The sequence below is a fragment of the Pseudomyrmex gracilis genome, unplaced genomic scaffold (genome assembly GCF_002006095.1).
Source record: "Pseudomyrmex gracilis isolate BER0280 unplaced genomic scaffold, ASM200609v1 scaffold_762, whole genome shotgun sequence".
NCBI classification, from domain to species: Eukaryota; Metazoa; Arthropoda; class Insecta; order Hymenoptera; family Formicidae; genus Pseudomyrmex; species Pseudomyrmex gracilis.
In genome coordinates, this window is record NW_018021346.1 from 2,936 (window position 1) to 20,380 (window position 17,445).

General features: G+C 42.0%; 2 protein-coding genes across 2 annotated transcripts in view; both read left to right on the forward strand.

Moving 5' to 3' along the window:
• The first annotated feature begins 808 nt into the window (after window positions 1–808).
• On the forward strand, window positions 809–2,294 carry LOC109861437. The gene is made up of 3 exons (XM_020441077.1): window positions 809–1,009; window positions 1,295–1,432; window positions 1,541–2,294. Exons 1-3 carry the CDS (start codon window positions 955–957, stop codon window positions 1,819–1,821), a joined length of 474 nt encoding a protein of 157 aa, XP_020296666.1. The 5' UTR covers window positions 809–954; the 3' UTR covers window positions 1,822–2,294.
• Window positions 2,295–2,782: 488 nt separating this feature from the next.
• LOC109861438 overlaps window positions 2,783–17,445 on the forward strand; it is a 37,279-nt gene continuing 22,616 nt past the window's right edge. Inside the window, exon 1 of the mRNA XM_020441078.1 lies at window positions 2,783–3,260. Coding sequence (XP_020296667.1) covers window positions 3,200–3,260 — 61 coding nt within the window. The 5' untranslated portion in view covers window positions 2,783–3,199. The remainder of the gene's footprint in view (window positions 3,261–17,445) is intronic.

The following is a 17,445-nucleotide window of genomic DNA, read 5'->3' on the forward strand; positions in this document are numbered from 1 at the left end:
TCACACACTTAAAGAAAGTGACCATTTAAACTCGTGCACATAGCACAGAATAGAACCGCACGCTGTGGACATAGCGCACCGACATGTCGCTCGTGGACTGGCTGCGTAGTTCCAATGTGTACCACTCGTGGACATGCGCTGGATTACGGGGCGGAAAAGTGATTACACATTCTCTTATGGGCCTGGTCGCTCTCAGACATTATATATAACATTAAATACTACATATTATACATATAATTTATTATATATTTATAATATTATTCTTTATATTGTATTATATGTATTATATACATACTACAGTAATGTCACTGACCTCCGCCGCGCGACTTTGGCGCGGTCACTGACCTCGGCCGCGCGGCCTTGGCGCGGTCATTGACCTAAGCCGCGCGGCCTTGGTAGGGAGGAGGTCACTGACCGCGGGCGCGCGGCCTTGGTGGGGGGAGGAGTCACTGACCGCGGTCGCGTGACTGCGGTGAAGTCACTGGCCTCGGCCGCGCGGCCTTGGTGGGGGGGGGGTCATTGACCGCGGGCGCGCGGCCAGCGAGAACCGTCGTCATACATCAACATAATATGGCTGCACTCTTCCACGAGCGCACACGGACAACGGTCTCGTTTGTGTACGTATCCCCACGTGTTCTCATAGCACGGAATAGAACCATGTCCACGAAAAGCTATCGTAGAAATTCTTATAGCCGTGGCCGTTCTCAGGCTTCTCTCTGATGGACGTAGCGCTAGCGAACGGAGGGGAAAAACGATAACAGCTAAACTAAGACCGTGGCCGATCTCAGTCTTCTTTGTATTCACGGGTGCTTCGACCCGTAAGTCTTGGACTAGTGCATTACACGATATAAATTAAATCTGATAGTTCGCAGTGGTTTGTTTGATTTCATCTTATCTCTTAAATGTACTCTTAAAACAATTGCAGACCACCGTCGCATCAATATCTTAGCAGAAATGACGAGAAAAGTTCTATTTATGATATTTCTTGTCGTTTTTTTGATAAATCAAGGTACAGTATATCTTATTTCTATATAAAAAGGGCGTGGCTCGTTTTAGGTGTTAGGTTATTTTGTTTTGACTCATACACTAACTTTGTATGTGAGGTTTCAAAATGTAGTAAATAGTAGTTACTAAATTATTCATGAGTTACATAATGTGAAATACAAAGTTTTTCAATGCTGATAAATTTTGAAACACAAAACTTTTTAACTTGTTCAGAAAACAATGGTTGATTATATAGCCTATAAAGTCTAGATAGCTCTTTTTTTTAAAAATAATTTGAATCTAATTTCAGGTGAGAGTACTTTGTACTGTTATAGATGTATGAGTAACCAACCTGGATGTGGTACACCTTTAAATTGGCTGTGGTATTGGGGAGAAGTGTGTCCAGAATATGATGACAAGTGTGTTAAAATAATCGAACGAAAAGGAGGTAACTTATTAATATTAATAACTACTATTACTTATTAAATTTCTCTTTATTGTATTCTTATATACTATATTTTTATACATAAACAAAATTGTTTGTAATTTTTTTTAGCCGAGACAGTCATCACACGTGAATGCTTAAGTTCCGTCACTAGCTTTAGAACGGATATTCCTGCTGATCATTACGAAGGTTGTAGGCCCGCTGCTAAAGATGTCCGATTAGGTCATTATGTTAACAATAGTATACATCAATTAGATATTCATCGTGATTATTACGATGAAGTTACTTGGTGTTTTTGTTACTTTGATAATAGATGTAACAGTGCAACAAGTATTACTGTTTCAGCATTTATCATTAGTTTAGGAATTGCAATACATAATTTCATATCTTGAGGCTCTTGTACATTTTCAACATATTTCTCTTTAAATTTCTAACTTACATTTATTCTAATATCCCTATGAGCAAAGTGCTAAAAATCTGTAGAGAGATTGCTACAAATTCAGACACAGCGGTGTATAAACAGATGTATGTCAAATAGTGCCATTTTTCACAAATTGGTACTAAATTCTGAGCAGATCTGTTCAATACGAGTAGCAGCATCTTTGCGTTAGACAGATCTGCTCAGAATTTAGTGCCAGTTTGTCAATTGACTTGCAAACTGGTTTTTTTTGTTTTTTTTTTTGTGTTTTAATCTGTGACCGTTTTGATAACAAATGTGTCGCGGACATTTAACGAAATCTGTTCGACATACTTGGCTAACAGGGATATTAAACTCGTACATAAAAAGTAAAATTGGCACATATCGCACTGCCGTCCATTAATTTAGATAAAAAAAAAAACTTATAAGCCGTCCATTAGATAAAAAGAAACCTATAATATAAATATATTAAATACATCCTTGCGTTGTGTATATTATATTTAGTTTTTCCGCACAATATAACATATGTATATTTTTCTTGTGTATTTTGTAATCTCTATTTTTATATTAAAAGAGAGAGAGTGTAAAAATTTTTATATTTTGTATGTAATAAAACAATTCTAAAATAGTTATATATTATGTATCGATTATTATTTTATAACAATAAAAATAATAATAATTATGTATTTTTTTAAAGGAAAAAAAATGTATACTGATATGTTAATAGGATCAAAAGACCGTCAAGCAAAAAAGCGAGAATCGATGCAATACAAATAAAGTTGGAAAGGTGTGTCTCTCCCCGGTGCTATTTTATGTATTTTTGTTTTACATAGCAGCCGTGTAAATGTTACATATTATCTTGGGAGAGCCAATCAAGTAAATACGATATATTAATGTTTTTGATAGAAGAATAACTCATGTAGCAAAAGAGAGTTCCCGTGAAGAGAACAGACTCCTCGCGGAGCTTCTCGTCTCTAGAAACTCGAAATGACAGGGAGCGTACGTAAGACCCGTCGCAGCTAATATCACTTGGTCACGAGTCGAACGAGCCTTTCCTCCAGTCTTTCACGTGCCGAGCGAGCGATCACATACAGCCCACGAGAAACTGAAAGTTCTCTATCCGTCGGCGCGAGTACTCTCGCGTCCTCGTGCCTTTTGTCTTCTTTTCTCGGGGCGAGTCGATTCTCAACGTGACACGGTACGACGCGCGTGCGACGATGCGTCCACGATTATAAATCTCTTTCCGAAATGCCAGCAGGCGGGTTGTAGGTAGTGTTTCCCGACCTACATGTAACCTGCTGAGGACAAGAGAGGATAGAAGTGGAAGTGTGCGGAAGGCGAAGAGGGATAATATGAGGCTCCTCTGCGTGGCAATTGTCATCGCGAGTGCAACATTCCTCTTGACAATAGTCGGTGAGTTTTTTCCGTTTTTGAACAACCGCTCTTTTTTCTTTGTCAAGTTTATACTGAACCAAATATAATAGAAACGTTTTTTTTTTTTTTTTAAGTCAAATCGAGAATATTTTCTTTACTTTGCGACTTTCGATTTTTAGTGACTGATCAAACAGCGGAACGTCTCGCGCGCAACAAACGTTAGATCCAGGATCTATTTCGAAGCAAGGATTTAATTACTTTCTTACTTGATTATGGAAGGATAAACAATTTGTTACACCGTGTGTGTATATTTTTCCGTCCCACTTTGCACAGACTGCGGACTGTCAGATACAGTAACATGAACTGTTTCTGGTGTGGTTAAAAAATATAGCACACACACACACGCGTGTGTAATTTCTCATCACTTATTGACCAAACTCGTCAAAATATCAGATTTCAAAAAAGCAAAATATCCGATTTCAAAAGTTATTGGCAAAAATTGTTTTCTGTAGATCTATCGCATTCGCAGACCTAATATTTGACCTTTTAATAACTCTCTCTTTTTTATCATTTTCTTCGCAAACTCTAGCGTCAATTCGAGCTATTAGATACTGCGTGTCTGTGTCTAACTGAGCGTGACTTATTGTACAGTTCCGAGAGAAACGGAAAGCGCACGAAAGCCGAAGATAAATTTCGCAAAGGTCATAGGTCGCGCCTCTCCTTCTAATTAAACGTGCGTAAACGTGTTGTCCGATTCACAGACACGGGATGCGTTTTTGAACGCGAACTTAATTTGCCTCCGCTCGAGCAAACCGTGCCGATATCCACTCTCCCGTTTAAACTCGTCTTCTTCTTCCGCACTAACCTTTGACTGTTTGCGCAGCATAATTAACGCCGCACCACGAAAAGGAACTTCTTCACAGCTGATTTAGCAGGTTAAACAAAACGACTCTCTATGTAGAAAACTGTTTTAAATACAAGTTTCTATAGGAACGTATTTACTCCCATATAATTTCTCCGTCTGTTTGTACTTCGAGGTTTGTAATTTTGCAACAAACGTCTTGAAATTCCATTACTTGTCAGTAAAAAAAAAAAAATAAAATGTAAGAAGTTGTGTTTACTGTGGGATACGTTTATATATAGTGACAACGCCATTACATAATGCGAATACTCGTATATAATTGACGCGCAGTAAGACTGTCACTTTTTGAAACACGAGTCTGACGAAGCCAGCAACGTTTTTTCGCTTTGCACCAAATTTTACATCATCATGTAACAAATAGATCTCTTAAAAGTCGCGACTAAAAACGTGTGAAACGCAACTCAAAAAATATAAATAAAATATTTCAAATATTCCTTCATCTTCTAATGCGTTTCAATTTACATTTTCTCAACGTGTATACTTTTCTAATTGCACAATAAAGCGCATAACGTGCGCTGTGTATAAAATCGCAATAATCGCACGCGGAAAAATCAGTCAATTGGTTTCGTTTCTCTCGTTTCTTATCCTTCTTAGTTTTGTCAATTTGTTGAGAACAACATTAATCGGACGACGACCGATACGAAAGAACAAAAAGAAGAGTCGCGCGACCAAGAACGAAACACGTCTAAGAAAGAGGAGGTAACACACGGCGGACTTTTCCTGAGAACAATAAACTCTCGTCGAACAACGTCTCAATTACTCGAATATCCCTCTCTGACAACAAATTCGAGAAAATCTCCTTCCCCATTTCGCGAACGTAACACGCGCTTATTTAGAGTTCTCGTGCAATAATTCTACAAGCAAAACTAAAAACGACAATCAAGAACTAGGAAAACTCCCTAGGATTACCCGAACTTTGTACAAAAGGTATTCAAGCAGCAAACTGTGACGAGATTGACGTTATCAATGGAAAGAAGGAATAACCGGTAACGTTTCTTTTGCCATTTGCAGATCCATTCGGTTCGCCGCGTTTGACGACGTAAAACTCGTGCGAAAAAAAAAAAGAAACGACGAGATTCGCCCGGTGATCGATTCGAAAGCCGTTCCACCTCGAGCTATTTACGCGGATAATCTAGATAGAGAAACATTGCTCAAGGATCTCTCATTCTCTCGCAACCTTGTTCCCTTTAAAGAAATGATTAAGTGGATTCATGCCATCTCTTGTGCTCGCGCACGACCGATCGCGGAGAATAATTAATCGGATTTTGCAGAACGCACGAAGCTACGTTCGATCATCGGCTTTTAGTTTCAGTCCAGTTAACGTCCATAAATCTAAAGCAGATTTTTTTTTTGCCTCACAACCGCGCGCAATTTACAATTCTCACTTTGCATCGGTGCGCACGTGTGGAAAAACATCATCCGAATCAGTATCTCATCATTTTTACATGGCGCGTTGCAAACCATAGCGTATGACGACATGCGAGTGAAAGATGGTTTCTCACAATGTGAAGTGAATCAGTCCGATACATTTGCTTCGCGTTTTCTCGAATCCGACAGAGCGACCGACACTCGATCAGCAGTGGCGACCAAGTGTCAAAAACTTTACACGCAAAATCAGACGAAGCTTGTGTGTGTTGGTTTTTTTTTTTTTTTTGCATTTATATACGGTCAAAATTCCGATGAGAATTTTTTTTTTTCCGAATCTCACATCACGCTCGTGAGTTTTCTGACACGTACGAGTTTCCGTATTACGACATCGTTCGACCAGAGAGTTATGTGGAAGTTACTCAGCTGTTTTATAATATATCTTGCTCGTATAACAATCATTTCGCTTCACATAACGCAACGGCGCGAGCTTCGCATAGTGAAAACGTAATGTCTTCCGCTGCGTGAAACGCCGCTGACGATAATGAATAGGTGCATATCGCGCAAGAATAATATATTACTCGGCGCGAATGCGCGCGGTGGTTCACATTCCACGTGTGTATTGTTCGTGCGCGCGAACGACCGTGTCGCGCAAACTACGAGTTAATGGATGAATACAGAATTAAATGTTTGTACACATTATTTTATTTTAACAAATAAAATCACGCGGTTCGAAACGGGAGCGAAGAAAGCGCGCACAGAACGCGCGCACGGCGAGCTGTCCTTCGTAAAAATATCAACTCGGTTCAAAATCTCAAGGTGGACACGATTTACGGAAATGTTAAACACGCGCACAAGCAATAACAAATAAACCGATCAAAGTGTCGCTAACTTGTGACCTTAACATTTGATGTATCTGCTTTTCGTTATTTTATGTATTTTTTCATTGAAACGAAGTTAATTTTAATTGTAAGTTCGTTGTTAAAAAAATCTCGATCGTTTGACTCTTGCAATGTCGTGAGAAAATCAGTGTCGACCCTCGCATCGACCGTTGAAAGTGAATAAAATTCAGTGCAAAAGGTTCGTGACGATGAGATAATCGTAAAGTTTTGTGTTTTATCTCGCATTTCTATATGTGCAAATTAACGGTGCAAGGTGCACGAGCTGTGTCACCGTTTTCTTCAATAAACGTGACACACATTGTCGATGACTTTCGCCGGCGAGAGGATAGAAGATTTTCGCAAATTCGTCAGATGCAGTTCCCAATGGCGAAACAATCAGTATTTTGTATCTTGCACATTTTTATTTACAAAACATCTAGACCTCGGCGTGAGCTGCCGTGTAGCGCAACTGTCTCTTCTTCAACAACAACGCGACACACACAGTGTCGATGACTTTCGCCAGTGAAGGTTACAAGATCCTTGTGAAACTCGCCACTCGGCGCAGATGCCGTCCATGTTCGAATTCTTTTCCGCTCGTTTCGCCTCGGAGTTTCAAAGAGACGTTTTCAACGTTGTTTGTCTCCTCGGCAAAACATGATTGTTCCATGTAATTTATCCCCTTTTTTTTTATTGTTGTTAAAATTAGAAAATTAACTCCTTGTATTTATCTTTTCTTTTAATTTTTTAAATTTAGTTTTGCTTTGTGGATTAGAGAAAATTTTACAGCAACTGAAACCTCGAAGTTTTAAGCTTCGCGGGCAGGAACGCTCATCTCTCTTTTCGCAAACAATTGGTATTAATAATCGTGTCGAACAATTAGGAAACCAGAATTACTCCGTATGTAATAATACTTCACAAAAATTTTACCACATAATAAAATATAACAAAATAAAAACGCGAATCAATTTTTATCCAAGTAATTTGCCGCTAGTTTGTGCGGTGACGATCAATTCAATTTCAACACCGCGGCGGTGACAATAACGCACAGATGCATGATCCGAGCGTTGTATTCAACACATGAATGCAATACCGAGCATATATACATGTAAAGGCGCGTATTAATGACAACGACGGGCGTGCTCGTTCGCTCGCTCGCTCGCTCGCTCGCTCGCGTTGCGTCACGCTTTGGTCGCGAGATCAGGCATGACAATAAAGCCGCCGGGAAATTTGAAGTCGTGAGCAGAGTTATGAATTAAGTTCCCCTCCGGCCTCCCTCCCTTCGTCGCGGTTTACGGCGTGCAGGTGGGAAAAAAGACGGTCGTAGCCTCTTTTACCGCGAGCTCGTGAGAGAGCGTTTTCTATTCTCTTTGCGTTGCGCCGCGCGCGATTCCGAATCTCCGCTGTATGTATATATATATATATATATATATATATATACATTTACGGCAACGCAATCACTCCAAAATCCCAGAGGAGCAATCCCCCGAAGTACTCGCAATTACAAAATTATCGGCGCAACGCGCTGTTTTTTTTTTTTTTTTTTTTTTTTTTTTTAGAAAAAGATCTCCGGTAACAACGAAAAAAGATCGATATGGAAACAACAACGCGTTCCAATTGTATGTATCGTCGAGATAGTTTTTTTTTCCCCGTCGGTAGACTAAAGAGAAATCCATTTCCATTGCAGTTCCATGACACACATTTCACCTTTTCATCCGTCGTCGCGGCGCGAGAGCCAATCTCTGCGAAGCGCGCGTGTCTCTATGACATAAAAATGTATTCGCACAAAATATCTGTGATTTTATGGGCGTCAACCCCAAAAAAGAGAAAGAAAGAGAGAGAGAGAGAGAGAGAGAGAGAGAGACGAATTCGCTCGGTAGTGCGCAAGTTTCGCCCGAGATCGATTTGTTGTGTATTGCGGGCTCGCTCGCGCTGTCGAAATCAGAAGTATTATTCATTTCGCGTGTGTCACAGGAGGCATTGCCTAATAAACACGCGACGACACTATCGCCGGACGCCATTGTGAATATGAATCAGCGCGGCTCACGCGCGCGCATATATCATTCGTGACAATTGTCAAGCAATAATTATGTGTAATTTTAATGGATAGTGTCACGATGTGTGTGTGTGTGTGTGTGTACATTATTATCACCGATAATACCAATTCGAAACACATAAATCACACACGCACTTTACTCGGACGATTTACCTTAGTCTATTGACGATTGCGTTTCCTCCTCCGTTAATCACGTAGTTTTTTTTTTTTTTTTTTTTTTAATCCGTCGCGTAAATCTCCGTGTGCAACGGCTGTCAGTGACCTCACATCGTCGCGAAATATCTGGGCGAAGGTCGTCGGTTGATTCGAAGTCGAATCTCTTTTGCAAAAAGCAGTGGTTGATTTTCTAGAAAATCAGGTTTTGCGCGCGTATCGCATTAAATCGTAATCTGCTGCTCGTTAATTTAAACTGTTATCGCCGGCGCGAAAAAAACATCTGTCATTTACTCGAATCGGTCGATTATCGCAACGTTTTCCCACACCGATAAGACCGCTGTTTCACAGCTACTACCGCTCTCACAATCAATCGAAGGATGCGTTTCTTTTATCTTTGTTTTTTTTTTCGACAGTCGTCGCGCTGAAACACACACATCATATCCGCGGCAGCGCAACAAACACACGTAACTCTTTTGATGCAATCAGAAAAATATGCCGTCCGTGTGCGTGGGAGGGGAAATAACGCATTTTTCCTTTCACCGCGTGTAACGCGTGATTGCGAGTCTCTCCGCTCTCTATGCGATGCTAAAAAGCGTTCATCCATGGCGCGCAAATTTACAAATTTAATAGTTGTGGATGTTTTCAAACATCAAAGGTGCGCCAAGTTGAAGTGCGCAGATTGAAAAATTCACAGAAAAATGTTTGTAGATTTTTTTTACAGAAAGTAATTTTTATATCATTCGTAAATATCAAAAAAGTGTCACGAAAGAAAATTCAAGAATAAAAAAAAAAAAAAAAAAAAAAATTTACTTACGTGTATGTGATTTTTTAAACAAACGTCACGTGATTCTTAAACGATTTACGCGACTTCGACATGTCATGTGCGACTGAGCTGCACTGCCTGCCGCACATATATATAGAGCACGTTTATGCGGTTTCGAGCGTAGGTTCAATTAGTCGATCCACATCCCTATTAACGTCGGTCTCCCCTCGAGCTTTCTCGAGGGGTTGTTGTTCCGCGTCGTTTTTTCCATCGCTTGTACTATATTTGCGAAATTACTTTAAGACCACGGCGTGCAAGTCGCGGCGCATCAACGGAAGACGTATTGAGCCCGCCGTTATCGACGAGCATCGAAATTCGATAAACGAATTTCGCGCCGTACGCGAGTAACACGAATCGAAAATTCTCTTCCCCTCGTTGAAACGTTCAATTCAAGCGCCGCCAACCTCGGCGGCCACTTTTCTCCCGGTACTTTTCTCGATTTGTATGTGTACGTATGTACACATAGAAATCTCGTGTGTATGTGTACGTATGTGTGTATGTGTGTGATTTCGACGTCGCGCAACATCCTCCATAAACACGCAGCTGGATGATGGAGCAACACGATAAGCACAGGCAGGCAAGAATTTTCCGCGTGCGTCCGTTGAAATAACGTTAATTCCGATAAAGTCCGACCGGGCACGTGCAACTGCTGAAAAAAGCCCGAGAATCGGCATTTTCTATCGGGCGAAAAACGCGCGCCCCGCCGGTAAGGCGCGCAAATATATAACTTTCTTTCTATCTCAATTTACTTCCTTCTGTTCTCTTCTTAAAGTCGTGTACGTACCCAAGTTAGCTGCTTTGCGCGCGTATTTCTTCTTTTACACGACTTCGTTATATTTTGTCTCTGTCGCTTCGGGAGTCACGAATATTAGGTAAAATATAACGTAACAGAGCCTGTAATTTTCTCTACTGTTAGAAAAAGGTTCATTTACTATATAAAAACAAAGATAAGATTTGCTGGTCACAATCTTCTTCGAACATTAGAAGAATGCAACTAGAGATTTAATATAACGTAATAGAGTCTGTGTCTCTGACTACGAACGTTTGCTCTCTCAAATTGGGAGAAAACAAATAAGTTTCTTCCAAAGACTTTAATATTTCACGAAACGTCTAGGGAAGACTCTCTCTCTCTCTTTCTCTTTCCATTTGAAGTTGGTAAAAGGCTCAATAATTTAGCGTTTTTTAGCGGTTTTCATTTCGCAGAAGTGGAATTAGCGGTTTTCGCGAAAGTTTTTAAAGCGACGCGCGGTTAGAATTAATCCGCACCGTAACAACTTGTAAATTACAAGAGATTTTCGCTGAGTATTACATAAGACACATCCTGCTGAATTAATCTATAATTTTGCAAAACGTAATCCATTATTTCACGCGGCGTGTCTGTCGCGGGAAAGAACCGGTTTACATTTCAGGTCACTTGCCTTTTTGCCACGACACACACACAGAGCAACATGAGTGGCGATCGTCGGATCTTGTTAAACGTGTCACTTAATTTTGATCACAGGAAACGATAGCAGAACAAGCACATTGATTTTTAAAGTATTACTTTATCGGAGGGAAAAAACCGGCGCGTCTCTCCGTCTCTTTCGCGATCGAACAGATATCGTCGATTTTTTTTCGGATTGCGAAAGTACCGCGCTGTTTACACTTATTTCGTCGACAATCGCCACGATGAAGATTGAACGAGGAACAAACCAAACCTGAGCGCGTGAACATCGGGGCGAGGCGATCGGGACACGCTCTTCTTTCCTCGGTAACGAGAGGGGATCAGAGACGCTACGCGACAGTAAAATCGAAATTGTCAGAGCTCTACCGCTTTAGTTTTAGAACCCCCGGGTTACTGTCGAATCCCGCCGCCTTCATCACCCTCCGATTTTCCCCCGCGCACACCGTCCCCACTCGTGGTGCCCTTTTCTTCCTCTCACGGAAGTAATAAGTATCGTCGACACGGTATAGCCTCTTACTTGCTGGAATTCAATCAGGGGAATTTCGACGTTGGAAGTGAGGAAGAAAGAGAGAGAGAGAGAGAGAGAGAGACAGAACGCAGACAGGGAGTTCGACCGTGCTAAACGTTGAATGACTTATTCCCAATTCCCGTTGCTCTACTTTTTATATCGGGGGGTGCGACGGAGAGTGGGAAGAGAGCGCGAACAGGGGTTGTCCGCGCGTATTTTATATTATTTCAACGGTGTTTCTCATTCTAATCAACGAAGAATGTTCGCGAACAAATTTATTGTCTTTCTACGTTATATAAATTTATTTCCAATCTCTGCGAGCTTTCGCTTCGACTTCCGGAACCGAAGCAGAAGAGCATAAACTCATCTCGCGATCATCACACGCGTCGGAATAGATTTCCAGAATTCTGTCGTCGGAAGTTTGAAGACGGCCGGAAACCGGTTTCTTCGGTTGTGAAAAAAAAAAAAAAAAAAAAAACGCAGCGAGGATGACGCGAGAGACATTAGAATTTCGATCACGCCAGCTGCGCGCGCGCATTCGAATCATTTGAAAGAGCTGTGCATAACGCAATTTGGCAAATGACACGTGACAACGACGTCCGCTCTCAGGTTTTTCTTTGTTATGCATATACGACGTAATAAGCACGCCGGCGAGTAGAGCGACTGCATTATGCGCGCGACGCGTGAAAAAGCAAAATAAAAAAACGACGCCGAGGCGCCCAGCAAACCAAATAAATTCGCGACCTCGACTCGGGATCTCTCTCTGTCTGTCTGTCTGTCTCTCTCTCTCTCTCTCTCTTGTTCTCCTTCGGTTTCCCGCGATCCTTTTCCACGAAGTTTGCACAATCGTTGCGACGCCGCATCTTGCAACGGTGGCTCGGTGATTCCGCGCGCACCGTTTCTCGTTTTGGTCGCGCGACTCCTTCGCCCCGATTTTCGGCGAAATCTCACCGCGATCCGAGCGCAAAGCTACCTCAAATTCGCCACGTGAAGCAGCGGAACAACACTCGTCTCGTCATCGCTTACGCGACGATTCCTTCCGTTTGTGCGACTTGTCATCGTCTGCATACGAAGCTGGTGTAGCGAGGCGAAATAAAACAAACGACAGTACGACGACAAGCACGACCATGAGAGCTGCAACAAAGGAAGAGGAAAGATCAGGCCGCTTATGATTCTATCATTTTGAAACTTATTTTATATTTTTGTAACATTTGAACTTACATTTTTCTTGAGTTGTTTAATTGTTTTGCTAATGATCGCCGATTTTTATCACAACTGTTACATGGTTTTGATCATCAGGAAGGATTCCAAAAGAACGGAAACTGTTTGAAGCAAACTGTTTGTTGTGAAATAAATGAAATTCCTAACACACCCTCTATCGCACACGCCCTATTATTTATGCCACCTTGTACATTTCGCGAGCGTTTGTTGTCGGATATTTATTAATTTCATTATTTATTTGAGAACTAAAATTTCTTTACACAGTTCGCGCGCTAAATCACTTTCAGTGCTTGTTCTACAAAATACATACGTTGTTATCAAATCAAATCGTACACGTGAGTCACGCGTGTGAACGCGTTAACCTTTCAACACACACCACCTCGATGCATCGAAGCAAATTGTAACGGTGAACAACGAATGGTTTTCTTCGCGAGAGTTTCCTTATTACCGCACGGAAGAATAATTAGAAGACGTAAGAAATCGCTGCAACGAGCGCACACATACAAATGACAATTTAATTTCATTTCATGAAGCGAGCACGAAAGCTCAGCGAGCGTCAGGAAGCTAAACTATAGACGAGCACGGTGAGTCATGATGATGTTAACGAGACGACGCGCTGCCTCACAGGAAGTGTCGAATTTTAATGGACGATCGTTCATTGAGAAAGAAACGTCGCGCGGAGCAGCACAGTCCGCGGTTGCAACGATTTCGCGCGCAACAACCACGAGATCTTTCACCGCGCGTCTAACTACAACGTGGTCGTGCGGATTACGTAAACGCGCCGGCACCGTTTACGTAAGTTCTCTATCCGCGCGGTTCTCTGTCAATAAACCGGCTCATCTGTCTCTCACGCGTAGCACCTACGTGCAGATTTGCTCGCGAAAAATAGCGATGGAATAACGAGTCGACAGTTTCCTTTCGAGAAAAGCTTTCGGTGTAATAAGAATCGCCACAAGTTTTTATTTAAAACTTCGATTTATTTTACTCACAAAAGTCTTATAACATTTTTTCTTATTTGGTCATTTCTAACGTCGCCTATAATTCGGCTACGCGCTAAACCGCGACCATCGAAGATTGCTTTATTTGGTAAAATATTTGGAAGGGTCGCGTTTTAAAGACTGCGTTATATGGTAAAATATCTCAAAGGTCGACGGTGTGGTCTTTTATCGCACTCTACGATAAATACTAAGAGTCTAGAAGTTACGCCTAACTATAAGTTGGACAATGGTCACATCGGAAACGCATCCGCGTACTTTACAATATTTCATAGAAGGTTGAGAACTACTCGAGTTTCGGATCGAGCTGTCCCGTATTTGTCAGTGTGGCCGGAAATAAAATCGCGACGAGCGGGTTTTATATTTTATCTATTTCCGACGAGTCTCGATATAACCAACGTTGGCTTTTATTTTTATTCGCAACGATTGTATTAATTTTTCAGAGACACTTTACCATTTTGCAATAATAAAAACCGTGAATAAAAAGAGAGAGAGAGAGAGAGAAAAAAAATATCATCAAAGAGAAAGAAAAGCTCTTCGGCGCGTACACGTACACAGGATGTGACGGGAGACAGAGATTTGCATTACACCTCGTCGCAACCACGTGACGAGCCGTCCCCTTTTGAAAATCCGCGATAGAATTTCATTTGGATGCAGGTAGCTTCGTGTGATTTTTTTATCTTTTTTTTTTTTTTTTGTTGAGAGAGGGCCACGTGCGCGAATCTTCGCTAATGCACCTCGCGCGCGAGAGAGTAGCGGCGCGTCGCATTCGATGCGTTGCGAACCGTCTGGTCACATTGTTTCTTTTATGACACTCATTACGCTGTACTGTACACAAGCCGCGCTACATCATGAACTTAATAACAGCGGGGCAAAGTACATTATACAAAACAGCGACGGCTATAAGAGAATGGCCCGGCTCTTTGCTTACCTGTGTGTCGAATGTGATCGAAACACCCGATGTGTAAGAATCAACGGACAGAAAACAGATTGTGGTCAATCGATATATCTATTAACGCCATAAGTATTTATTTATAACAGACACAAGTTTCTTGACATATTTTATATCGAGCATTGCACTAAGAAATATTTACTCGATAAAATATAAACATGAAAAATGTTGACGTATCAAATCTCTTCAATAGAATCTCAAAGTGACGTAAATCAAACAACGAATTTTGTCGTCTCTCACTAAAATCTTTTTCAGTGATGACAGTGCGTCATAAAATTTCCGAATTACATTCGGTTTGCAAAAGAGATCAAAACTTTTCCTCTCCGAGAGAAGAGAATTGTCTTTGTTCTTCGGAATCCCCGCGAGGAAAAGCTTTGAATCTAAACACGTCTCTCTCTTTCTCTCTCTCTCTCTCTCGGAAAAGTGCCAGTGTAAATAAATAAGACTAAAAAATGTTCCGTCGCACAAGAGGTGCGAGAGTGCGGAATCTTTTCTACGTTCGAGAGAGTTTCATTATTCGACGTGAGCGAAGCACATTTTCCGCGCGGACGAGGAACGGAACAAGAGACCGGTTCTTGCTTCGCGCGAGCGAGCGAGAGGACAGATCTTTTCGTCCCGTTTGGCGCGTTTTCCTTTGTCCAGAAACTCGTTCTCATTTCGCGGCGATACCTTGGCGAATTCCGGTGTGTGTCACGTGCGTTTTCGCCTCGTCGCTCTTGCGTCGCGACTCGCTGCCTCGACGGACGGAAAAACTTCCCAACCGGTTTCGATTCCGCGGTAACGACGCGCGAGTTCGCGATTACTCCCAACGGTATGGCACGCGTCGTCGTATCTCGACATTCTCATCGCCCCCAAAGAGAGAGGGAGAAAAGCGTGTAATTCGGAAGCCCGTTATTAGGTGCCATTGTTACCCGGATTCGATAAGAGCGCGCGAGCGCGCACACGCCGGAGCGTGCCGATGGAGTGAAGAAACAACTGACGCAAGAGAACGTAGCCAGATAGCGCAGGAAGGAAGAAACAAGAGAGAAAGGAAACAAAGAAGAGAAGCGAGGGAGAAAGAGGAGGTCGCTCTTCGAAAGAGAGAGAGAGAGAGATGGAAATGACATTTGTATGCATTGCGGCCTGATACACAGAGAGCACAGCCAACTCGATCCAATTGCACTTTCTCCCTCTTCGAGTTCTCATCTCCCGCGACTCATCTCGGAATTGCTATTTTCCCGCAAATTCGCGAACGATTTGCAATAATCTTCGTATGTAATAACATTCTCCTCGCACTCTGAAGAAAGAAAAAGAGAGAAGAGATCCGCCGAGAACTTCTCTATTGTTGTCGAAGTCAAACCAGCTAAGAGATTTATTCGCGAGAATCAAACCACTCTATTTCCAAGCTCGATCGATGATTCGGCCGCGTTGAAGCTATTAATTCAGAGCTGCGTCATCGTTCCGAAATGTGTCTCGCGAGATAAAAACGAACGGAACGGAGCGGCACGTTGAAACGAGGAGGAGAAATGTGGCGCGGTGCCTGACCTTATGCGACGCTCGCCTTGGCCGCCGCCAAAAAGAGGCAACGAAGATTTATCCTTGGGTAATCGCTCGAGGAAATCTTTGTGCTCGGCCCGCGTGATGGATGGCGTTACTGTAACGAGTTCGCGCTTGTAATGCGGCTGGAGTTTTTTCAACGGCGCGAAAACTCTTCCTCCGCGTATTTTTCCGCGCCGGGGAAATTCGATCGATCCGAAGAGAACGCGCGTTACACAACACATCGTTGCGTTTTCGAAATCAGCCGGTTGAAAATCGGTCGAAAACCGCGTTTGTAATATTTTTTTTAGGGCAAATTTTTTTAATTACCGAAAAAACTTACTCTCGTCTCTTACGTTCGCTCTCTTTCACACACAAGAGAGAATTATTATTTCCCGGTTCAACTCCGAGCACGGATTTTCTTCATAGAGAATTTCTGGATCACGAATCCCGCTTCAGACTTCCTAGGAGAACGCGCCTAAGCCCGCGTGAATACGGAAACGCTTGTTCGTCTCGACGATTTCCTTTTTACGTGCCTCGGAGACGAGTTTAAGGATCAAACACACTCCCGTTGCGTCTCCCTTTGCGCACCTTTGCGCGGACCTTTTGGAACTCCGAGCGAAAGCGGAAAATGGAGAAAATACAGAATGGCACCGAGAAAAGGAGGAAACGAGTGATGTATTAGACCGAGGGAATCAATACTTCAGTGCCATTTTATACTGACAGAGCACTCAATACAGATATTATCGATACCATAAAGCTGTTTTTTTTTTTTTAAATCGTAGTGGAGGATTTAAACGAACAAAAGGAGAGAAAGGGGAGGAGAGATTTGCGATAAAGAAAACGAGAAGGAGAAAAATCGTAAATGGGCGAGAGAACGATGGAACAAGAATAAAAGGAGAAAGTTTGTCTAGAATTTGAAAAGAGAGATATTTGTTTTACACTCGGAATTTAATACAAAAGAATTTAATCGCACATATTGTCATTTTTTTCTTTCTTTGATTTTACCACAAGTATTCATCAGCTCGGCGTAGCCGAAACGTTGGAAGTGTAAAATCGAACGCAAATAAAAAAAGTCAATCGACCCGAAATTGAACGAATATACAAATCCGAGTAGTAGTTAAAAGAGCCCTCCGATTTTGCAATAGCAAACACAGCAAAATATATTGTCGCTTGATGAAAATAAAATTGGACCGTTCGGAAAATTCGTTTTCCAATAAGGCATTGCCGTAGATGGCAGCAACGTGAAGTTATTACTGCGCGCTCACGTACTTGCAGGATTATTTGGAGAGCGTGTTTTTCGAGAGAGTCATATTTAGGGAAACACAACGCGGTAAGAAGCGCGTTGCCGCTTGCAGCACAGTCGCTCTTCCAGGGAACGTGATTATT